We start from the raw sequence: 23701 nt of genomic DNA on the forward strand, positions 1-23701 counted from the left end.
TCTACTGCATTGAGGTGGACCAAGCTTCAGTGGAGACAAAATCTTCAGGCAGAGGAATCAAAAAAGGAGCTTACAGAGTTAGTTAGACATAGACAGCATCTGCTGGAATACACATTGAAGGGATTCGTAAAAATAGTTTAAAGCACTGTAGTTATAAAAGAAAATTTGGTATCATTGTCAGAAAAAAAGAAAAAGATAAGAAGAGTGGTTTTCTGCATCTCATGAAAACTATATACACACACATTTATATAATTAATACATTTTAAAATCTAACACCAAACATCTAATTTGTTTCAGAGACCTATAAAATTTACTTTCTCAATATTTCTTGAGTTATTTTCTCTCTCAGCCTTTGACAGCCGCTGAAATTTAATTTTCTTCATTTTTCATTAGAAAAATTAGAATATCATGTTTACTGCTTGACATTTTCTCCTGCTACCAGTTTTACCTCTCATAACATCATTATGCATTATTCTCTCAAATATTTTTAAAAATATAACTATGAAGATGAAACTTTCCAGATTTAAAACTCTCTTTGGTTCTCCATTCTTCTGAAGATGGCATCACATACATAATTCTTTATTATGTGGCCCATACCTGCTTTTTCAACATATTTTTTTTTACCACTATGTTTTCATATCTTATTTCAACAGCAAATGTTATTTACTGAATATTGACTTATTTTATATTCAGCTGTCTATAAAATTAATATATTTTTGCCTTTTCATATGAGATGACTTCTCATATAATATACATTTTTGTGGTAATTTTTTCTCTTTCTTCCTCTCCTTCCTTACCTCTCCTCTCTCTCTCTATTTGTTTTTTAATTTTTGTGGGTAGATATTAGGTGTATATATTTATGGGGTATATGAAATGTTTTGGTATAGACATGCAATGTGAAATAAGCACATCTTGAAGAATGGGTATTCGTCCCCTCAAGCATTTATCCATTGAGTTGCAAACAATCCAATTATAACCTTTAAGTTATTTTAAAATGTACAGTTAAGTTGTTATTGACTATAGTCACCCTGTTGTGCTATCAAATAGTTGGTCTTATTCATTCTTCTATTTTTTGTACCCATTAAACATCTCTACCACCCCTCCAGACCCCACTACCCTTCCCAGCCTCTAGTAATCATCCTTCTACCCTCTATGTCCATGAGTTCAATTGTTTCAATTATTAGATCACACAAATAAATGAGAACATGTAATGTTTGTCTTTCTGACTTATTTCACTTAACATAATGACCTCCAGTTCCATCCATGTTGTTGTAAATGACAGGACCACATTATTTTTTAAAGCTGAATAATATACCCTTGTGTATAAATACTACATTGTCCATATCCATTCATTGATGGACACTTAGGTTGCTTCCAAATCTTAGCTATTGTAAACAGTGCTGCAACAAACATAGGAGTGCAGAAATGTCTTTGATATAATGATTTCCTTTATTTTGGATATATACCCAGCAGTGAGATTGCTGGATCATATGGTAACTCAATTTTTAGTTTTTTGAGGAACCTCCAAAGGGTTCACCATAGTCGTTGTACTAATTTACATTCCCACCAACAAGGTACTGGGGTTCCCTTTTCTCTACATCCTCATCAGCATTTGTTATTGCCTGTCTTTTGAATGTAAGCTATTTTAACTGGGGTGAGATCATATCTCATTGTAGTTTTGATTTTCATTTCTCTGATGATCAGCAATGCTGAGCACCTTTTTATATGCCTGTTTACCATTTGTATGTCTTCTTTTGAGAAATGTCTAATCAATTCTTGTGCCCATTTCTTTGATTATTAGATCTTTACCATTAAAGTTGTTTGAGCCTTATATAATCTGGTTATTAATCACTTGTCAGATGAGTAGTTTGGAAATATTTTCTCCCATTCTGTGGGTTGTCTTCACTTTGTTGATTGTATCCTTTACTGTGCGAAAGCTTTTTAGCTTGATGTGATCCCATTTGTCCATGTTTGCTTTGCTCACTTGTACTCGTGCGGTATTGCTCTAGAAATCTTTGCCCAGACCAGTATCTTGGAGAGCTTCTCCAATGTTTTCCTGCAGTACTTTCATAGTTTGAAAGCTTAGACTTAAGTCTTTAATCCTTTTTGATTTAATTTTTGTATATGATGAGGGATAATGTTCAGTTTAATTCTTCCACATATGGATATCCATTTTTCCCAGCACCATTTGAGGAAGAGACTCTCTTTTCTCCAGTGTATGTTCTTGGCAATTTTTGTCAAAAATGAGTTCACTGTAGGTATGTGGATTTGTTTCTGCATTTTCTATTGTGTTATATTGATTTATGTGTCTGTGTTTATGCCAGTAGCATGCTGTTTTTCTTACTATAGTTCTGTAGTATAATTTGAAGTCAGGTAATGTGATTCCTTATTTTGTTCTTTTTAGTTAGGATAGCTTTGGCTATCATGGGTCTTTTGTGGTTGCATATACATTTGGGATTTTTTTTTCTACTTCTGTGAAAAATATCATTGGTATTTTGATAGGGATTGCATTGAATCTGTAGATTGCTTTCAGTAGTTTGGACAGTTTAACAATACTGATTCTTCCAATCAATGGACATGGAAGATTTTTTGTTGTCCTCTTCAATATTTTTCATCAGTGTTTTATGGTTTTTATTGTAGAACTCTTTCATTTGTTTGGTTAATTTTTAGATATATAATATTATATATGGTTATTATAAAGGGGATTTTTTTATTTCTTTTTCACAATGTTCACTGTTAGAATATAGAAATGCTACTGGTTTTTGTATGTTGATTTTGTATTCTGCAACTTTACTGAATTTATCAGTTCTCAGTTTTCTTATGAAGTCTTCAGTTTTTCCAAATTAAGATGATAATATCTGCAAACAAGGAAAATCTGACTTATTCCTTTCCAGTTAGGATAGACTTTATATCTTTCGCTTGTCTGATTGCTCTAGGTAGGACTTCAGTACTATGTTGAATAACAGTGGCGACAGTGGGCATCCTTGTTGCGTTCCAGATCTTAGAGGAAAAACTTTCAGTTTTTCCCTATTCAGTATGAAACTAGCTGTGGGTCTGCCATATATGGCTTTTATTATGTTGAGGTATGTTCCTTCTATGCCAATTTTCTGAGGGCTTTTATCATGAAGGGATGTTAAATTTTATCAACTGCTTTTTTGACATCAGTTGAAATGATCATATGATTTTTATCCTTCATTCTGTTGATATATCACATTGATTGGATTTGCATATCTCAAACCATCCTTGTATCCCAGGGATAAATTCCACTTTGTCATGACGAATTATCTTTCCAATGTATTGTTAAATTTGGTTTGCTAGTATTTTCTTGAGGATTTTGGCATCAATATTCATCAGAGTTACTGGCCTGCAGTTTTATTTATTTATTTACTTTTTGGATGTGTCTTTGTCTGGTTTTAGTATCAGGATAGTAGTGGCCGTGTAGAGTGAGTTTGGAAATATTCCCTCCTCTTTTATTTTTAAGAATAGTTTGAGTTGTATTGGTATTAATTCTTCTTCAAAAGTTTGGTAGAATTCAGTAGTAAAGCCATCAGGTCCCAGGCTCTTCTATACTGGCAGACTTTTTATTACAGCTTCAAACCTGTTATGTGTTATTGTTCTGTTCAGATTTTGGATTTCTACCTGGTTCAATGTTGATAGGTGGTGTGTATCTAGGAATTTGTCTGTTCTTCCAGATTTTCCAATTTATTGGTATACAGTTGCTCATAGTAGCCACTAATGATATTTCGAATTTCTGCAGTTCAGTTGTAAAGTGTCATTTTTTCATTTCTGATTTTATTTATTTGGATTTTCTCTTTTTTTCTAAGTTAGTATGGCTAAAGATTTGTCAATTTTGTTTAACTTTAAAAACAAAACAACTTTTTCTTTCACTGATCTTTTGTATTGTTTTAATTTCAGTTTGTTTATTTCTGCTCCAATCTTTATTCTTTCTTTTATTCTACTAAGTTTGGGCTTGGTTTACTCTTGCTTTTCTAGAACTTTAAGATGCATTATTAGATTGTTTTTTAAAGCTTCTTCTCTTTTTTGATGTAGGCACTTATAGATATAAACTTTCCTCTCAGTGTTGCTTTTGCTGTATACCATACATTTTGGTATATTGTGTTTCCATTTTCATTTGTTTCAAGAAAATTTTCAATTTCCGTCTTAATGTCTTCATTGACCCAATGGTCATTCAGGAGCATATTGTTTAATTTTCATGTATTAGTTAGTATAGTTTCCAAAATTCCTCTTGCTGTTTTTTCTAGTTTTATTCCATTGTGTTCATAGAAGAGGTTTAAAACTATTTTAGTTTTTTTTATGTTTTAAGACTTGTTTTGTGACTCAACATATGGTCTATCTTTGAGAATAATCTATGTGCTTAGGAAAAGAATGTGTATTCTGCAGCCCTTGGATGATATGTTCTGTAAATATCTGTTAGGTCCATGTAGTCTATAGTGCAGATTAAGTCCAATGTTTATTGATTTTCTGTCTGGAAGATCTGTCCAATGATGAAAGTGGGGTGTTGAGGTCTACAGCTACTATTGTATTGAGTCCTGTCTCTCTCTTGAGCTCTAATAATATTTCCTTATTATTGTTTGGGTGCTCCAGTGATGGTTGCACATATATCTAAAATTGTTATATTATTTTGTAAATTTACCCCCTTTATCATTATTTAGTAACCTTCTTTGTCTCTTCTTATGGAAAATCCCATCTTCAGATGCGGGGCATGTGGGACCCAGCATGAACTCCCTCTCTGAAACATTTCCATCATGTATACCCCAGGCAGTTCACTATCCTAGTTTCAGGGCCCACAAGTCTTAGGGGGTGTCTCTCTCTCATGACTAGAATTGCAGGAGTCTGCAGTGGGAATGTGGACTACCAGGCTCTCTCACATACCTTTTCTCTTTGCTAGGGAGCTTTGGGGCTAGCTACCTCACTTTCCCTCTTTAATGCCTGAGGTCTTTTCTGTCACTTCTCTGCTGAATTCTAGACTCTATTTGAAATATAATTATCAACTCACTATTTTTGTTTTTTCTTTGTGGAGCAGATGAATGCCAGATGCCTCTAGTGAGCCACCTTGAATCACTATTCTGAATACATCTTGAGTAAAAAGAGAAAATTGCTCATGTTTCCATGGTATGAGCCTTGTTTGTTCATTGTATCAGATACAAATATACAATTTTCATACAGTATAAAAAACCTTTATATATTATTATGATCTGTAAAATAATTAATTTCATCAGATTACTGATATTATTTGATCTTGTTTCTTTGTCTTCAGTTATCTGCCACTATTTTCATATTATATGACATTTAAAAGTGTGACTTGATAATTCAGGTTTCATGAGTTTGAATCCTGCCTTCTTGGTTTATTAGATATGTGATTATTAGAAATTTATAAACTTTATCAACATTAATATTATTATATCTAAAATGAAAACCAAAATAATACAAATTCTATTATGAGTTTTGGGGATAATTATTTGACCCAGAAAGTGATATGACTAGCATAATAAACAACTAATGTTACTATTATTGTTTATATTCCATATGTATTATAATCTGAAGGTCCTGCTCTTTGTTAATGCTTTTCTTTGAGCTCCTACCAAAAACAAAATTCAATCATCTCCCCGAAAATAAATTATTGAGCAATTTGCAATGTCATAAAGACATCGGTGGTCTTATATCCAAAAATTGTGGCAGCAATTGAATACATTGAGTGGCAATTTTGTAGACAACTTAAAAAAGTTCAACAATATAAATGAACACAGTATTTCCCTGCTGACCCAAATTGTATTAGTACTCTATCCTTGTTGATAATCTCCTTAAGGATGTGTCTGATATTCAGTGCTCCTAATGGAATACCTTAAAGTAAAAATACAAGTGTAAAACCTCTATACTAAGATAGACAGTTGAAGATATTATAATGGGATTCTCCAGTCAACAATTTTGACAACCCTGAGGCTGGACCTTACTCTTAGGTTTACCTCCCAGAGATTATCAATGCAGTCTTGACCAGAGACAACACATCCAAAGGCAGATTTAAACATATATACTTCTTAAACTTCACTATTTTCTCTACTGTGCAGAATTTAATAAGGTTATACAGCTTTGTCTCTGAGTCTGAGCAGTGTAAGAGGGAAACAATCAATGGGGTCTAGGGAATATATACAGTTGGCCCTCTGTATTTGTGGGTCCCACATCCGCAGATTCAACCAACAACAGATGAGAAATATTTACAAATAAAAATAATTTTAAAATACAACAACAAAAAAACAAATTTTAAAAGAAAGTGTAACAACAAGTTCAATAGCGTTTACATTGTATTAGGAATTCTAAGTAATCTAGAAATGATTTGAAGTACAGTTGGCCCCCTATATCTGTATTCTGTATCCATGTATTCAACCAACTACAGATTGAAAATATTGGGGGAAAACAATAAAACAATAAAAATAATACAGATAAAAATACAGTATAACCACTATTTAAATAACATTTGCACTGTATTAAGTAATATAAGTAATCTAGAGATGATTTAAAGTATACTGGAGAGTGTGTGTTTGTTATATGTAAGTACTACTCCATTTTATAAAAGGTACTTGAGCATCCCTGAGTATCCTTGTGTGGGGGAAAGCCTGAAACCAATTTCCCATGGTTTTTGAAAGATGACAGTATTTTTAGATCTGCCGTTGTATGTGTTGTAATTGGGTCTTTTGTGCTTTTTAGCCTTACAGCTTCTGTTTTTAAGCCTAAATGTACATATAGTGATTAAAATAATTAATGCTATATAAGTTAGAGAGTTTAAAAATCTAAATATTTTATTTGTTTTTTAATCTGCAACATAAACCTCACCTGAGTTATTCAGAAACATAAATGAATACATTTGACAACATCTCTTCTAATTGTATCTCTTCAATACTTCAAATATTTCATCACAAATGTTTTTTATTCTATACAATTTGTCATATGCTAATTTTCTAAAACTATTAAGAATGCTATCATAACTATAAACAAAATGAATAAAATTATTGAAACGAGTAATTTTTTATGAATAATTAGAAAAAACTTTGAAATAAATACTGTCGATATCTTATGGAAAGCAAAAATCTATTTTAAAGACACAACACAGTCTCGGAAATTCTTTATTCTCTACACATTCATGTGCTGCAGGAAACATTCTCTTTATACTTTCTGTTCTATGAGAGGATCAGTAAGGCTCAAAGGTCATTGCCCTTGATTCCATAATTTATTTTTCATATTATCAGAAGTCAAAGATACATTAAAAAAGTGTTTTCCTTACTTAATTGAGTGATGCAAAACAGATTTATTTCACATTGGTAATTTTAATGTACCACTCTTAGAGAGTCACATTTTTCATATAGAGATACTTTAATGCAAATATTTTAAGTATAAGAGTAGCAAGTTTTATTTAAAAAAATATACTATCTCTATATGTAGATGTTTCCACAGTCTGATAACAAGTGGTACATATCAAGAGAAATTTCAACAAAATATATAAAATTATGCTAATAATCAGTAGAAGTTTATATTATGACATCAGTGAGCATAATACTTTTATACTGAGGGAGATAGTTAAAATTAACATATAAAAAGTATCATTTTCTGAATGTCAAAAAACAATTGCAATCAAATAAATATTATATAAAACAATTTTATAAAAATGTAACATGTAACCTTGCTTAAAAGTATAGCATTTACCTAATTAACCTAGTCTAAAAATACAGTATTTCTTACAAATAAATACATTTTGTTTATAAGTTTCCTTATGTGTGTCTTTATGTTGTTTTCTTGATAAGGTGCAATGGCTAAAAACATTAACTACATTATAAGTATTTTAAAAAGGCATTTTAATAGAAAACACTATTTTCAGTTTAGGAATATTCATGACATATAATCATTTTATATTTTTAAATACTACATATTTTATCTTTACAGGAATTTTTATATTATCTTCTTTATTAATACATAATGTTTGTGTATATTTATGAGGTACATACAGTATTTTGTTACATACATAAAGTGTGTAATGATCAACTCAGGATATCTAGGATATCTGTCACCTTGAACATTTAGCATTTCTACATATTGAGAACATTTCAGGTGCTTTCCTAGCTATTTTTAAATATACAATACCTTGTTGTTAACTATAGTCACCCTACTGTGTTATTGAACATTATAACTTAATTCTTTTATCTAACTCTGTTTGTACCCATTACATCAATCTTTCTTCATTCACCTCCACTAACACACACTTACCCACACCCTTCCCAGACTCTAGTAACTATCATTCTACTCTCTACTCCAGTGATATCCAATCTTTTGGCACCCCTGGGCCACAATGGAAGAAAAAGAATTGTCTTGGGCCAAACATAAAATACACTACTGATAGCAGATGAGCTAAGAAAAAAAAATCACAAGAAACCTTATAATGTTTTAAGAAAGTTTACAAATTTGTCTAGGGCCGCATTCAAAGCCATCCTGGGCTGCCTGAAGCCTGCGGGCCCCATGCAGCCTTCGGGACCCAGGTTAGAGAAGCTTGCTCTGCTCCAGGTATCAACATTGTTTAGCTTCCACATCTGAATAAGAACATGCAATATTTGCCTTTGTGTACCTGGGTTATTTCACTTAACATAACAACCTCTAGTTTCATGCATGTTGCTGCAAATGACATGTTTTCATTATTTCTATATCCAAATAGTATTCAATTGTATATACATATATCATATTTCTTTATCATTTTGTCCATTGATAACTATTTCAAATAGTATTTAATTGTATATACATATACCATATTTCCTTTATCATTTTGTCCATTGGTAACTACATCAATTCCACTAACCCTTTGCTATAATTTTGATGACTGCATAAGTTAAACATTAAAGAACTGGAGGAATGTGCGCGGGAGTACAAGGGCTGCAATGCAAAAACAAACCCATTAAGACCCCACCTGGGTTTTCTCAGACCTTAAAGTCTGACCAAATAATACAAGCTTTCTTAGACATGCACTTCGTACAAGGGCCCACTTAAAATTAAGAAACTTTCTAAGACTCTAGAGAAAGCTTTCCAGACCCCAGATCCCAGTTAAAGATTAGATATAGATTGAATGAAACACTCCTGCTTGTACTTGCACTTCCACTTGTAGACTTCATGTCTAAAATGTATACAAGCACTAGAACAAAAAGTTGTAAATTTTAATTGGTCTGATGAGTTACTCCAACCTTCTAGCTGTAACCAGTTGCTGAAATAAACTCCCTTCTTTTCCAGTCTGTCTGAATCATGTTATTGGACCATGAGAGCAAGCAGCTGGATCTCATTCTGTCCAGGTACAAATATACTAAATTAACATAAGTAGCATATCATATGTGTCATATGTGTGCTGAATATGTTATATTTAATAACTAAAAAACCTTAAAACCTTACTTTTTTGGTACTTTTAAATACCAAGAATTAATTAATTAATTAATTAATTTAGCTTGTGTCCATTTCCTCTTACAAGTATATAGGAAACTTTTCTCTTTACTCTCTGAATCTTTATAAAATTGCAAGTCTTGGTGAACAGTAATTGTTTTCTTGGATAATATTTATGCAAAGAGTGTTTGGAGACATCTATATTCTGGATAAAACTAATTATTTAATACAGTACTTTTTTTTAAAGGACATGCTATTTTAACTTCACTTCAGCAAAGTTTATCTGTAGGCACTTATATATGCACTTAAAACAAAATTTAAATAAATGAGCATGATTTTTTTCCTTACTTTAAGTGGACTGGCATCTTTCCCATATGTTTTCCATGTAACAACATTCCCAAAAAGTTAAGTGCATCTAGGATACACCTTATTTAATAACCTTAGCATCAGCTGCTCATATTCACTGCCAGAAATCATGGTTTTTTGTACACAGCCTAAAGGCAAAAAAAAAAAAAAAGTGATTTAGAAGCTGCTACTAGGCTGAAAGGTAAATCAGTGTTCCACATAATTCAAAATTTACTTTTTATAAAAAAGCAAATAAAAGCACAAAAGTAATTTTAGCTGAATATTTAATGAGTAATTCTATATGGTATGACACTTACTACGACAGAAACGTTTGCTTACTTTCATAGGACTCCTGGAAACAGCAGCTCTAACAAAATTGTCTTCAATAAATAAGTTTTTTTGCATCACATTTGTGTATGTCCTGAATGTTCTGAGCCCTTCAGATTTGACTCATATTGGTGCTAAAAGAAAAAATGCAAATGAAAATTGTATAGCTAATTATGAGAAAAATAAAGCATCATAAGAAAACCAGTAAACTATATTTTTAACAAATGAAAATGTAGAACATACTTACCTATACTTTTAGTTTAAGGGGAAATATTCTTTCATTATATAGGTTTATGAAATACAATATTAAGAATGGTAAAGATTATTATTTTACTGACTTTAACTACAAAAATCCCTTTGAGAAAATGTTTTCTTCCCTGGATCTTGACCTAATTGGATAATTTTATGTGAGCTAATATTTCCGGTCTGATAAGACTTTCAAGGGAGCCAATTATGTGCTTTTCTCCCATCAATATTGCAGTATTACAGGTTTTTCTGTGGCCTTTTGTACCATTTTTGTTGTTGTTGTTGTAAATATTAAGTTTTGCTCTTTGGGAGAAAACATTTCTTCCTTGACTGTTATTGCTGCTGATAGCTAGAAAGGATTACCAGTAGAACCCCTGCTTTAAAGAAAAAGAAAAAAGATTGGGCTATAAATGATTGTTTTTTATTTCAAAATCCATCAAACTGAGTTTAACTAACACTAGAGCATTGCAGGTAGCTTACTACAGAAATAATTTTTTTTAGTTTCTTATCACAAATAAAAACGTCTGCAAATCATTACTATAAGTGTTAAATAGAGATGCTAGTTGATAAGGAAACCACTACTAAGCTTGCTCTGGTTTGTATGGTAGTGTGTCTGATGAAAACAGAACAAATAACTATCTGAGAAAATTCTATCTTCAGGATAATCCTTGAGAATACTCAAAGTACCAGCAAAATTGTAAGACTACTGTCCAAGATAAGGTTCAGAACGAGCTTTCTGTGCTCACATTTCATTCTCAATGGGACCTGGCCTCCTGGGGTTGAAATGCAGGTCTGGCTTCTATTAAGGATGAGATATGCAAAATCTTTGCATGCATTCAGATTTTTTGCAAATAAAATAATTGGAATTTTGACTAGGCAAAAATAAGGAGTCTCCATGTTTAGGTTATTGGGCATTGTTTCAAAATCTTAAAAAAAAAATTAAACTTTTTTTTCTCCCATCAAAGGTTTTGAGTTGAGACTTTCATATGCACTTTAAAAATGTTATTTAATAGAGTTGATTTTTTAAAGATGTAAAAAGAAACAATTTTAAGACAAAAAGTGTTTTTTTAATATAAGATTGTAACTACTAGTTTTTGAAGAAAAAAATTATAGCAACAGTTGCAAATTAATTTTTTTATGTAGGAACTTGAACAATGTTTAGAGAAATACAGCAACAAATCTCACATAATTGTTAAGCGTTTCATGAAAGAATCTTGGCCTGACAAATAAATGCATAAAAAGTGATCTTACATTGCAACTGTTTGAAATTGTCACTATATTAGATTTACCGTCTATCACGACTTACGGTGCCTTTCAAAAGAAACCAAAGGATATAATATTGACTAACAAAAATCCAAAGTGGAGGTTGTTTTTATACTGTTAAATACAAGGGTTAAAGTGTCCTGGAGACTTTTAAGTACCTAGATTTAACATTTTCATATTCTTGGTAATTATCTAGTAAGATTATAGTTGATTTTTTAATATTCTTCAAAATATTCATGTACTTTTTTGTTAAATAAATTTGACTTCTTTCTCTATGAATCTCCTTCTTTGGAATATGCACTGCCCAATCCCTGAGGGGAGAGTGACTTCATTCATTTACCAAATCCCTCTGAATTCAGCTTTTGCTCAAGAGCACACAAATGGAGCAATCCATATGCTTTGGGTTGAAATAAAACTGCTAACCTGGAGCATCTTATTAAAGGCTTCTAGGAATATAGAAAATGTATAACATAAAACAATGTTGATTTCCTTGGTTAGAGACTAATCTTGTTTTTTATTTATTTATTTTTTTTGTACAGCCTAATGTTAAAAGAGTATGGAATTAGGCTGTCTGGGTACTATCTAAAAGAGACTAATGATTCTATAGTTATGAGAAGTAAATTAACTGTCCTCAATCTCAGTTTCAGTACTTGAAAATGTAAATACGAATCATATATATCTTAAAAGTTTCTATGAAAAATAAGTGAAATATTCAAAACATAGGAATATACACAACGCCTGGAACATTTTATCATTAATATCATTATCACCACTCTCCTTACTATTATTACATTTTCTTCATACCATCATAACTTAAGAGTTTATAATATAGAATTGCCTTTATTAGAATGACTTCATTCAAAATTATATTATTTATATTTCAGTAAAAAATAACTCCATGATAGTGTTTGAAAACATACTCCTGTGTCTGAGATAATTAGGGCCAATAAATACTGGATTACACTAGTCTGATCTCTTGCCTTCAATCAAAAAACATAGGATGGCAGTGAAAATCCCTGAAATTGGTTAAAAATTGGCATGTCAACTACCTAACACTGATGGAAGTTTGTCAAATAGTTTGTATTTTAAAGGAATACATTATTATATGTTATTTCTGGGTTGTTTGGAATATCTGGTAATAGATAAAGGCTCCCACCTTGAAAAACTAAAAATGCCAGATGGCATTTAGAAATCACCTGTCCGAAAGCAGCAAAGAGTTTCTTAACAAGATCTAGAGGAGGAACATTATGGAGAAGGAAGAAACTCTCAGAAGGAAGATTGCCTTTTGAAGTGACTTTTAATCCCAGGCATTTTTGCCAATTGAGCATGGGCAAGTAACAGATCCCTCTGCAGAGCCCAGAACATGGAAGAGGGCTGCTGTGGAGGGAGAGGGACACGTATAGAGCTTTCATGGAGATTTGAATAGCTCAAGTTCATGATTAATTTCCCCTCCAAATGTTCGACATATACTGGAGCTACTTGGGTAGCAGAAAAAAACTGTAGAGAAAGCTTCTGAAAAACAGAACAAAGATTCTGTGGAATAATATGAAATAACAATGAAAAGTGGAGACTCACCAGATGAAAGGGCCCTTACCGAATACACAAGAATGTCTGTGAAAAACTCGAGAGATCCAGGGAGAACTGGAAGTAGAATTGTTATAGAAAAAAAAACCAGGTCATGTCACGTGACCAGGAAAGATAAAGCTCACAGACACACAGAAGGGTGAGGAGTGGAAATTGACAACTCAGCAAAATGAGATGAAGTCCTGCTAACAAGCTCTCTGCCTCATCGATTGAACCTCAGGTTACCACACTGGAACGGGAGAGGCCAGGCTCCTCCCCACTGCAAATGACAGGAACTTCCCCAGTGAACTTCCCCAGGCCCCATCCCGTCCTCCCAGTGCATAGGTCGACATTATTCAGAAACACTCAGTTGGGAAAGGGTGAGTTTCATATGGGACGCCAGTTCGGTTTTTCAGCCTTCAGGCTGTTTAGGCTTGAAGGCAGGGTTTTGCCAGGGGACGGTTGGCTGCCTCCCGTCTCTATCATGGTGTGCCTTAACATTGAAACCGCCACTGCAAAAGTATAACTGAAATGATTACTACAGTGAAAGAGATCTGACCTAACTGACTCCATCTTTCTTCTAACCTCCAAGCTGTCTAGTTCATTCCTGGGCATAGGCCAAACTAACTTTGGGAGGAACTTAGTTTATAGTCTACTGTTTGAAACAAAGACAATAACAGCCCTTTCCCAAAACAAACCCCCTTCTTTCCTGGGGACTAGGCTGCCTTTGTAGGACTAACAAATTAGCTACAAGATTAGAAATTATGGTTTAGGGGCCATGCAGCTTCCGAATGCAAGAGTCTGAGCCTCCCCAAATTGCTGTTGGGAATAACATCACTGTTGTAAAGCCCAAGATTAGTGCTTTAGACATTTTGCAAACCATGCATTCTGATGCACCAGCGGACACCACTCAGATTGGAAATCTGGCTCTATCGATTCTGTGATCTCACTCCCAAACAGAAGTCAGCAAGAAAAACCTCACTTCAACTCCACTATGATTATATCTCCACTCGACCAATCAGCACTCTCCACTTCCCCAGCCCCTCCCTGCCAAATTATCCTTAAAAACTCTGATCAACAAATGCTCAGGGAGACTGATTTGAGTAATAACAAAACTCTGATCTCCCACACAGCCCCACTCCGGGTGAATTACACTTTATTGCAATCCCCCTGTCCTGATAAATCAGCTCTGTCTAGGCAGAGGGCAAAGTGAAACCATTGGGCAGTTACAATGGGGCAATTATCTAGCTTGTTCTTCCAGCTGAGCTTGCCTGATAGGATGACCGTGATCAGCTATTACTGCGTCAGGTATAAAGCAGGATGAGTTCAGTGGAGCACTACATTTTTTAAAATATGTGATGCTGGGTGTGGTAGCTCACGCCTGTAATCCCAGCACTTTGGGAGGCTAAGGTGGGTGGATCACCTGAGGTCAGGAGTTCAAGACCAGCCTGGCCAACATAGTGAAACCACAGCTCTACTAAAAAATACAAAAATTTGTCAGGTGTGGTGGTGGGTAACCGTAATCCCAGCTACTAGGGGGGCTGAGGCAGGAGAATCGCTTGAACCTGGGAGGTGGAGGTTGCAGTGACCCAAGATCATGCCATTGCACTCCAGCCTGGGCAACAGAGCAAGACTCTGTCAAAAAATAATAATAATAATAATAATAAAAAGAAAAAGAAAAAATATCTGATGGTTGGCAGAAGATACAAAATTTATATAGATCATATCTCTAATAATTAAGAAAAAAGTAGACCCACAGGTGATCCAAATATTGGAGTTATCTGAAAAAAATAAATCTCTTAATATTAAGTTTAAGGAAATGGAAACAAAAATAGGAAAACAGAGTAAAAAATGAAGAATTTTAATGGAAGATTGGAACTTTAAAAAACCATTCAAATAGCATTACTGAGACTAAATGATTGTATAAAAATATAGTATATAAACTGTGGGGGCCATTGACTCTTGGCCCCCTAAAGGTTCACTGAAAATTACTGACGCAAAGCAGATTGACTAATAGGAGGAAAGGCATACCAATTTATTTATTGTGTATACATGGCAGCCTTCAGAGTGAAGACTCCAACCTCCCAACAAAATACAGAACTTATATAACATCATGAGGTTATAGAAAGAATGTGGGCTCAGAGGATGGCCAAAAACAACTTTTAGTTTCAAGACAGGTTATTGGGAGGGAGAAAGGAAGAGGCCTGACTAGTAAAGTGTCCTTGTTTTGTAGATGAAGCTGCACAGGTACCAGTTTTCAGAGATAATGGAGAGTTCTTTTTTTTTTCTTTTCAGACTTTTAAAGGTGTCAGATGCTCAGTCTCTCCTAAATCCTGGAAAGGTGCTGATAAGGCAGCACTGATGTCCATGCTTTTATTTTGACCCATATTGCCAGGGTGTTGTGGCTGCCTGCTCCAGGTCTATCTTGTCCCTAGGTAGGGCCCCTCTGGCTAAGGGAAATAGAGCGAAAAGACTTATAGCCAATTAAACATTTTAGGTCAGGCAGAAATGGAAGTGGGCAGGCATTCATAAATCCCTTAAACCTTTTAGACAACATGAGAGTCAAAAAGCAAGTTTACAAAATTGATATCCATAAGCACTACATGTTGAGCCATCTGCTGTTTAAGTGTCTGTTGACCATCTTTGATATGGAGGGTCTGAACTAATTATACGGTTATGAGTATAGCAGAATACATGACTCTTAGTAGCTACATAAGAAGTTTTCTGATTACATTGAAAAATGTAGATAAAGCCAAGAGTACAGAATCAATTTATACTAGGGAAAATATTGCTTTTTCCATTTTTTTAGACCTTTAATATAAAATATTTCAGCATCAGGCCATAACAGTAGTTGGAATCAGAGGGAAAAAATTACAGAAGCTGACTGATAAAAAAATTGAAGGACAGAGTTATTATCTTAGGCGTTCTCAAAGACAGAAAAAGCTGAAAGCAGCAAAATTTGAACTTCTGAGATATGAATCTGAGAAGTTGTCAAATAAATAAAACAGTTTATAGAATTAAACATAAAAACATCTTATAATTTTATTAGGAGAAACTCAATACCTTAAGAAAATCTTGTTTTAACATAGGGGAACTATCATTAAAAAGTTATATAAATATATGTGTTTAAAAATTATAGCCAACCTAATTATATACACAAATGTTTACCTTTCTTTCTTTTTTATAACTTTTAAAGTCCACAATTTGAATTAACCTTTAAATAATTTTTAGACAATTTTTCAATAAAAACATAATTTTATGTCTTTTTATAATTAATTTTATATTAAAAATAATTTTAACCATTTTTAATGCCTATGAACATAAGATATTCACCTCACTAAGAACCTTAACATTAAGCAGATGGGATTTTGCCGGTAACTCAGAGGATTTAGCTGTTTTCATTAAACCAATGATCTTAAATTAGTTTTAGTCTTATTTTTGTCATGGGTTTGTAGCTATAATCTTCTTAATCAGCCAGGATATGGCCCAATGGACTCTTAGGTAGAATAAAAATTGAGCTGCACATTTTGAAGTTAGGGAACAAAGGAGCACAAATACACAGATCAAAGAAAACAGAGTACTCCCAAACAAATTCCCATAGAGGGAGACTGGAAAGTTAATAAATCTTATCTCAAACCAGTTGGTACTGCAAACAACATATGTTAGGTCCAAATGCCACAAAACCAAAATGCCAGAGACAGAGGATGTTCGGTGTAAATACCAGTTTAGCTTAAGCAGTCCTGAAGCCCTTCAGCTTCCCAATCATAGTATTCCTTGCACCAGTGAAGTGTTGCAGGCACCTGATGCCACAATGGAGAAAGAAGGGAGGATACCTGAGATAAAGAATTCTTAGCAGCTCCTGGATGTCTTTAGAATCCCAGCTGTGAGGTGAGCTATCCATGAGCAGCTGGCACTCGTGAGCAGTTGTCACTCTGCCCATAGTGCGAACAGGTAAGTCCTGACGCTGCCTTGGCCAATTACTCCATCTGTTTGAAACCAGAGAGGCTGGATGCCTGAGGCCTATAGCCCTGTGCTGAATGCCAGATAATTGTAACCAAACTCAGGTTCAACTGCTCACTACTTGATGGAAAGAAAGCAGGTTTATTTATGTGCTAGCAACTTTGGAGATGGCCAGACTGAAGTCTCAAAAAGCCATCTCAGAGTCTCAGGCTGGCTAAAGGGATTTTAAGGGGAAAGGTGGCATGGAAACTATGTGCAGAAGTGGTGTGGATTGCAGGTCGGCTTGTTGTTTTCCGTTGACTACCCTGAGTAATGGACCATTTGCTGACCTCGTTGGCAGCATCTCAGTGGGGGTCTGGTTATGAATTAACTGTTCACCAATTTCTTCTCAGAAGGGAGAAAATTGCAACTGTGATCTTCACTTAATGCTTGGACTGTTTCGAGATCAGTCTTTGGAACTCTCAAGCAAACAGGCAGTAAATACACGTGTAGCAAGAAACAAAGTGAGGGAGGGGGTTACTTTTAGACTAAGCAAGCAAATTGGCTATACCCTTTATAACTTAATCTAGAAAAACAAAAGAAAAAAAACAAAATTTTTTATGAAAATAGACATAATGACAGACCACACTAATATTAAACAGAAAGCAAATATTATAAAAAATGTTATACCAATAACTTGACATATTGCCAATATTGTCATACATAAAAACTGGATAAATTTGTGAGGAAAAATTACTAAAACAAACAAACCAAAAAACAGTTAAAAATATTACAGAAAACAAAAATCATCCGGGTGCGGTGGCTCAAGCCTGTAATCCTAGCACTTTGGGAGGCCGAGGCAGGCTGATTGTCTGAGCTCAGGAGTTTGAGATCAGCCTGGGCAACATGGTGAAACCCCGTCTCTACTAAAATCCACAAAAAAAAAAAAAAAAAAAAAAAAAGCTGGGCGTGGCGACATGCGCTGGTAGTCCCACCTACTCAGAGGCTGAGGCAGGAGAATTGCTTGAACCCAGGAGGCAGAGGTTGCAGTGAGCCAAGATCGTGCCACTGCACTCTAGTTTGGCGACGGAGTGAGACTCTGTCTCAAAAAAAAAAAAAAAGAAAAGAAAAATCAATGTATAATATAAAATGTTCTCACAAAGAAAACCAAAAGCCCATGTATATTCACTGTTGAATGCTTTCATATTTTAAAATATATATAATTAAGTATAAACTTATATAAACTGTTTAATAGAATAGAAAATAGAGAATGGTTTGCAACTTACTTTCGGAAGCCAGGATAACATTTCTATAAACAATAGACAGGGATATTATGAGAAAATCAATTATCACCCAACTCTTTGATAAACATAAATGACAATTTAAAAAACAGTGAATCAAATGCACTGATGTATAAAAAAGAATAATGCATTATGAACAAATAGAATATATTCCAGGAATGCTTATATAATTTATCACTATAAAAAAAAAAAAAGAAAAAAGTAGCTCCTGGCAGAAACTATTCTGGCTTGGTCTATCAATGAGGCCTTGCTTGGTGTTGTTAGAAGCTGGCCTGGTAGACACAGTTACGCTTTTGTGATCTCTTCTTTAACATAAAAATTTCACAGAATACTAACATCAGACGAGACAACTCTGTGACCATGAAGGACCAAGAAAAATAAGACCGTTTACAATCACTTATGAATACAGACAAAATCATGAACATTTGCCCAAATCCCAAAAATGACCCCCCATTTCTGTATGTTGGTTAATATGAATGACAGCTGCCACTTTCTCGATCACAACTTTACCCTTAGTTCATTTTCTTAGATGTTCTGTTATCACAATTCTCAGGTTACTAAAAACCCTAAGTAAGTCATTGTCACATAAAGGTCGTTGTTATGTTTATCACAATCTACGATTATCTGTTATACAGGGGTAATGTGTCATGAAAACTATATTGTAGTATCTCATTATTAAAAAGTACATCTGCTCCTCCAAGGACACTTTACAGTGCATTTTAATATCTGTAAATAACCATTTTTTTCTTTATAAGGCAGAATAATTTAGTTCATCAAACTAGTTGGTCTTTAAGATGTTTAACATACTATCTGGTGTTTTATTTGTTCCTGTTAAAGATGTTGATAAACTTAATCGTTTTGGTGTGGATTCTCCAGCTTTAAGATAGCTGTATTAATACTCGTTATCTACCAAGTTACCAGGGATAATGTGAAGAATAATTAAATTAAAAATGCGGTGTTTCTTGCATAAAAATCACTAAATAGTGTAATATTTGGCATCATCGGTATGTTAATGCTAGGAAAAAGCATTCCTTGAAATATTGCTTTAAATGCTTTATCTCAATGTGCCCATTTGTGATTCTGATATGACTTGGACAGCAGGACAGGTAATATAACACACTAAAGTATCTGGAAGTAGACCAAACTGTAAGTGAAGGAAATTGTCTATTCTTATGGTTGAGATTTTATGTTTTTTATATATACACATAAGTGAAGCACTCAAGAGACATTGACACAGTCCTAGGATATTTTAAAAGTATAGATTAATCTATAAAATACCACTTCTGGATTAAAACTTCCAAGCCAAACAAAACTGCACTTTAGATTTCCATTTTAAACCTTCAATAGAAAAGAAGATAGACTTTTAAAATAATGGACACAAATAAAACTGCACTTTTAAGTACCTATCCTCTTAAGCTTACAACACATATCATCATTCACAGGAAGAGAAAAAAGCCATTTTTAACCAACGGTGAGTCACTCAACACTCCCTTTGCTTATAAAAGCCTGTAGATTTAAAACAATAACCATTTTCTCGAAGATTTTGTGTTAACCACAGGATATTATACATCTTTTTTACAAAAAAAGAAGAAAAACAGATAAGATTATAAAAGACTAGATCAAAGAATGTTGAAATTCTAATTATTTTTAATGTAATATTTTTCTTATGTTACACAGATGAGTAAGTGTGAATATATATTTTTAAGCACTACATGCAGAAGAAAATAAAGCACTAAGAGTTTCATATTTTTGCTTTTTCCTCTAAGTTTAAAATGTTTGAGAATAGTCATCAAGACTGGCAGGTTGTGTGCCTACGTGTGCATGCACGTGCAATGGTCCCATACACACAAATCTGAATGCATAACCAGAAGTTTAACATCTTGATTAAAGAAATCATTTTAAAATGCTGTAGCAAGATTTACTTGCTTCAGTTTTGCTATTATTTTTCTTTTTTCTTGACAGTTTCTCTCTCACGTTTTTTTGTTAGTTTTAATAAAGTGTTCTCCTTAGACCTGAAATAAAACAAAAAATTGCAGGCTCAGTAAATGGTCTCAGAGCACACAAAATTTGATCAGTTACTACCTAGTGTCTGTGCTAATAATAAATGCTTCAATGACACTGAAGCTATTCTGCCTGGTTAGTAATTAGTAGGCCCAAAATATGGATTAATTACTTGAATGCAATGATTCTCAGACTTCTTGTGATTGTAAGAATTTTATGAAACACTTTCCAAAATTGCAGGCTCAGTGCTCTCACAATAGACGATAAAATAGACATTGAGGAGCCAAAGTCTGGGAATGACCTAGGAGTATGATAAAAATGTGACAATCCAGACCTACTAATTGAGATCCTGTGTGTTAATAAGATATCCAAGTAAACCATACACATACTAAAGTTTGAGAAACATTTATCGATCGTACTCTTTCACTAATTTTAGATGAATGAAACCTTTTTGATTATTTTATGCCTAAAGTACCTTCATTACCTGTATACTTTATATGAAATAACATAATATAGAATATCTAGTTCGAACTCCTCATCAGGAGACTAAGACCCAGACATGGATTTTGATAATCAAATGGGTCTTGATTTCATCTCCTACTCTTATTATCTTCAAAGTTGTTTGTCCTTTAAAAAACTCTCTTTCCTAGTATAAATATTCAAGGAAATCCACAATTTTGTATCCGTTGCTATTTTCAGCAAACTTCTACTATTTCCTCTATACTCATTCCTTCTGCTATATTTCCTATATAGTTGTTCCTATGATTCCTATTTTTTTCACTCATTGAGACACTGATATTCACTCTGGTAACATATTGAACTCTCTCATTGTTAGCCAATTTAGACCACTCAGCATTTAAAATCAGTATCACACATATCAGTCTTTGATTACTAAGGTTATATCATAAGGACAGAAGAACATAATCCTATCAATAGTCATCAAATTAAATCCTGCAAACCTTTCAAAATTATTCAGTTATTATTTTCTCCCTAGTGCCTTCTCTAATTATTCAGCCATGAAGGGACTCCTGTCTCCTTCCCAGAATCACCTTTGGCAACACTTGTAGTAGTTGTCTGTTGCTGCTGTAACAAATCAGCTCTACCTCTGCCACTTAAAACAACACAATATTTTTTTTCTCAAAGTACAAGAAGTCAAAAGCCTAAAATCAATGTGCCAGCAGAGCTGCATTTCTTCAAAAGGCTTTATTGCAGAATGTTTCCTTGCCTTCTCCAGCTTCTGGAGGCTGAGATCCCTTTCTCAAATCACTCTAATTTCTTTCTTTTATTGTCACACTGACTGATCTTTCTGTCTTCTCTGTTATAGACCCTTGGGATTATGTTGGCTTTCTCTGGATAATCCAGTATAAACTTCCCAACTCAAAATCCTGAATTTAATCACATTTGCAAAGGTCCTTTTGCCATATATGATAATATGTTTACAGGTCCTGGTGATGAGGATGGGACATCTTTGGGAGGGGCCATTATTCAGTCTACCACAATATTCTATACCTATTATGTATCAGAACTAATTGGTGTCTATTAGAAAGGAAGGGAAAGAAAGACTGAAAAGAGAGACATACACAAAGAGAGACATAGTCAGAAAATTAAATCTAATATCAGTAAAGAAAATGTTATTTTAAGTGGGTTGCTTTTGATCCTTTGATAATTAAATGCAATTTAAAGATTTTAGTATTCTGAAGTGTGAATTTCCTGTTAGATTAACATGCTCTAGTTGGAATGAATGATTTTTCTATCTTTTCGTTCCAGAAAAAAAAAAAAAAGTAGCAAACCCCCCCGCCTTTTTTTGTTGTTGTTGTTAAACTACACAACGCTGATCCAATATTTCATTGCAAAATGAAACTGTAGTTCTAACCATGGTAATTACTTAAATGTAGGTGATCAAACCTGGCTGATTACAGTCCACTCCCTTCAATCCACATACGATTGACCACCTCTAGTTCAGTCTCCAGCAAGGCTGCTGGGATGAGGAGGAGCTGGGCAAACACCTGTGGGAGGCTGGCCAAGAAGCTGAAGTTGTGGGGCTCCTTCTGGCTGTAAGGGAGACTTCTTGGGCCTTGAGAATGTTCTGCACAGCACACAGTGCAGAACAGCACTGGGTGTGAGCGGCCTGCGGGTGGCCCATACTTCTGGGTAGAAAAAAGCATCTGGGGCTCAAATTGTATGAACCCCAATCTATTGGTGTCTTTCAATCTAGTTCTGTAGGAAAGCCAGGACAGGTGGCCTAATGTTATGCTGCCTTGTTCTTCCTCAGATTGAAGGATAATACTGATGTCTGTTTATCTGCTTATCTGTCTATCATATTTACGTTGAACATACCTAAGTAGCAGTGCAAGAGGTCTGCTTCTAGCCATGCATCTTGAACTTTGTTTTGAAAATCTTTTTTTTTTTTTTTTTTTGCTTATTCTCTCTCCATATATAAAGAATGGGCCTCAGTCTAATTTATGATTTTTTCTTATATTCTGAAATTATACACATAGCCTAAACTCTTATGCTTTGAATATCTTATTATTCAAATGGGATTACTAATCCTTTTCATAGCCTGACTTAGAATATCAAACTGCTTATAGCAGTTAAATCAGGAGTATATGCTACCTTGGATACCTTAATGCTGATTCATTGATTCCTTTTAAAAAATATATATCTTCTTCAAGTTCTTCTAAACATATTTCTAGAGTGAAGCATTCTAGCTCTTGGCAAAAAGAATGATAGAGCAGTATTCTGTTATTCTTCTGTCTATTTGAAATCACATTTTTTTCATCTTAGGCTATTGCTAAAGCAGGCTGGCTGCCTTCATCTTCCCCAGTATTCTAGGATAACCTCAAAGAAATCACAACAGCTTGTTTTCTACAATTAAAACATTTGGGTTTTGATAGTGTGCATGGTCTACAAAGAAGTGAGAAGTGTAGCTGTTTGTATGGAATCTTATGGTGAACATTGCTGGCTCCAATATATAACTTGATTGGTGCAACATCAAGGTAAATGAATCCTCAAAGAGCTAGCAAATGGATCAAATAAAAGTATGAAGCATAATATAAAGTTTGCTTTCATCTATGTTTGTTTTATTTTGTGTAAAATATTGCTAGAGTATAAAAATGTATATCAGGACACAAGAATCACAAATATTTAGAAAACTGTCAGATAAAAATATAATCAACATTGTCTTTGTGTTTGTGAACTACTTAACAAAAATACAGATAAATTTAGTGTAGCAATTTAATTCTGAAGGATAATAATCTGTTTTATTAATAAATATATATGAATAAGTAAAG

At 33.8% G+C, this 23701-nt stretch overlaps 1 protein-coding gene across 7 annotated transcripts in view; it reads left to right on the forward strand.

Annotated features, from left to right (window-relative positions):
* The window catches only part of LOC129532903 (uncharacterized), a 175584-nt gene that overhangs the window by 140109 nt on the left and 11774 nt on the right, over positions 1–23701 (forward strand). For 2 of the 7 annotated variants that reach the window (XR_010133260.1, XR_010133259.1), the window contains 3 exons: positions 5045–5133; positions 9283–9341; positions 10119–10302. Coding sequence is in view for 2 of the 7 variants with exons in the window: in XM_063705136.1 (XP_063561206.1) it covers positions 9283–9311 (29 nt within the window). In the remaining 5 variants the exon portion in view is untranslated. Of the gene's footprint in view, positions 1–5044; positions 5134–9282; positions 11881–23701 lie in introns of those variants that run through there. The other 5 variants (XR_010133258.1, XR_010133256.1, XR_010133257.1 and 2 more) reach the window with 4 other exon arrangements.

The sequence above is a fragment of the Gorilla gorilla genome, chromosome 3, assembly GCF_029281585.2.
Source record: "Gorilla gorilla gorilla isolate KB3781 chromosome 3, NHGRI_mGorGor1-v2.1_pri, whole genome shotgun sequence".
Classification (NCBI taxonomy): Eukaryota; Metazoa; Chordata; class Mammalia; order Primates; family Hominidae; genus Gorilla; species Gorilla gorilla.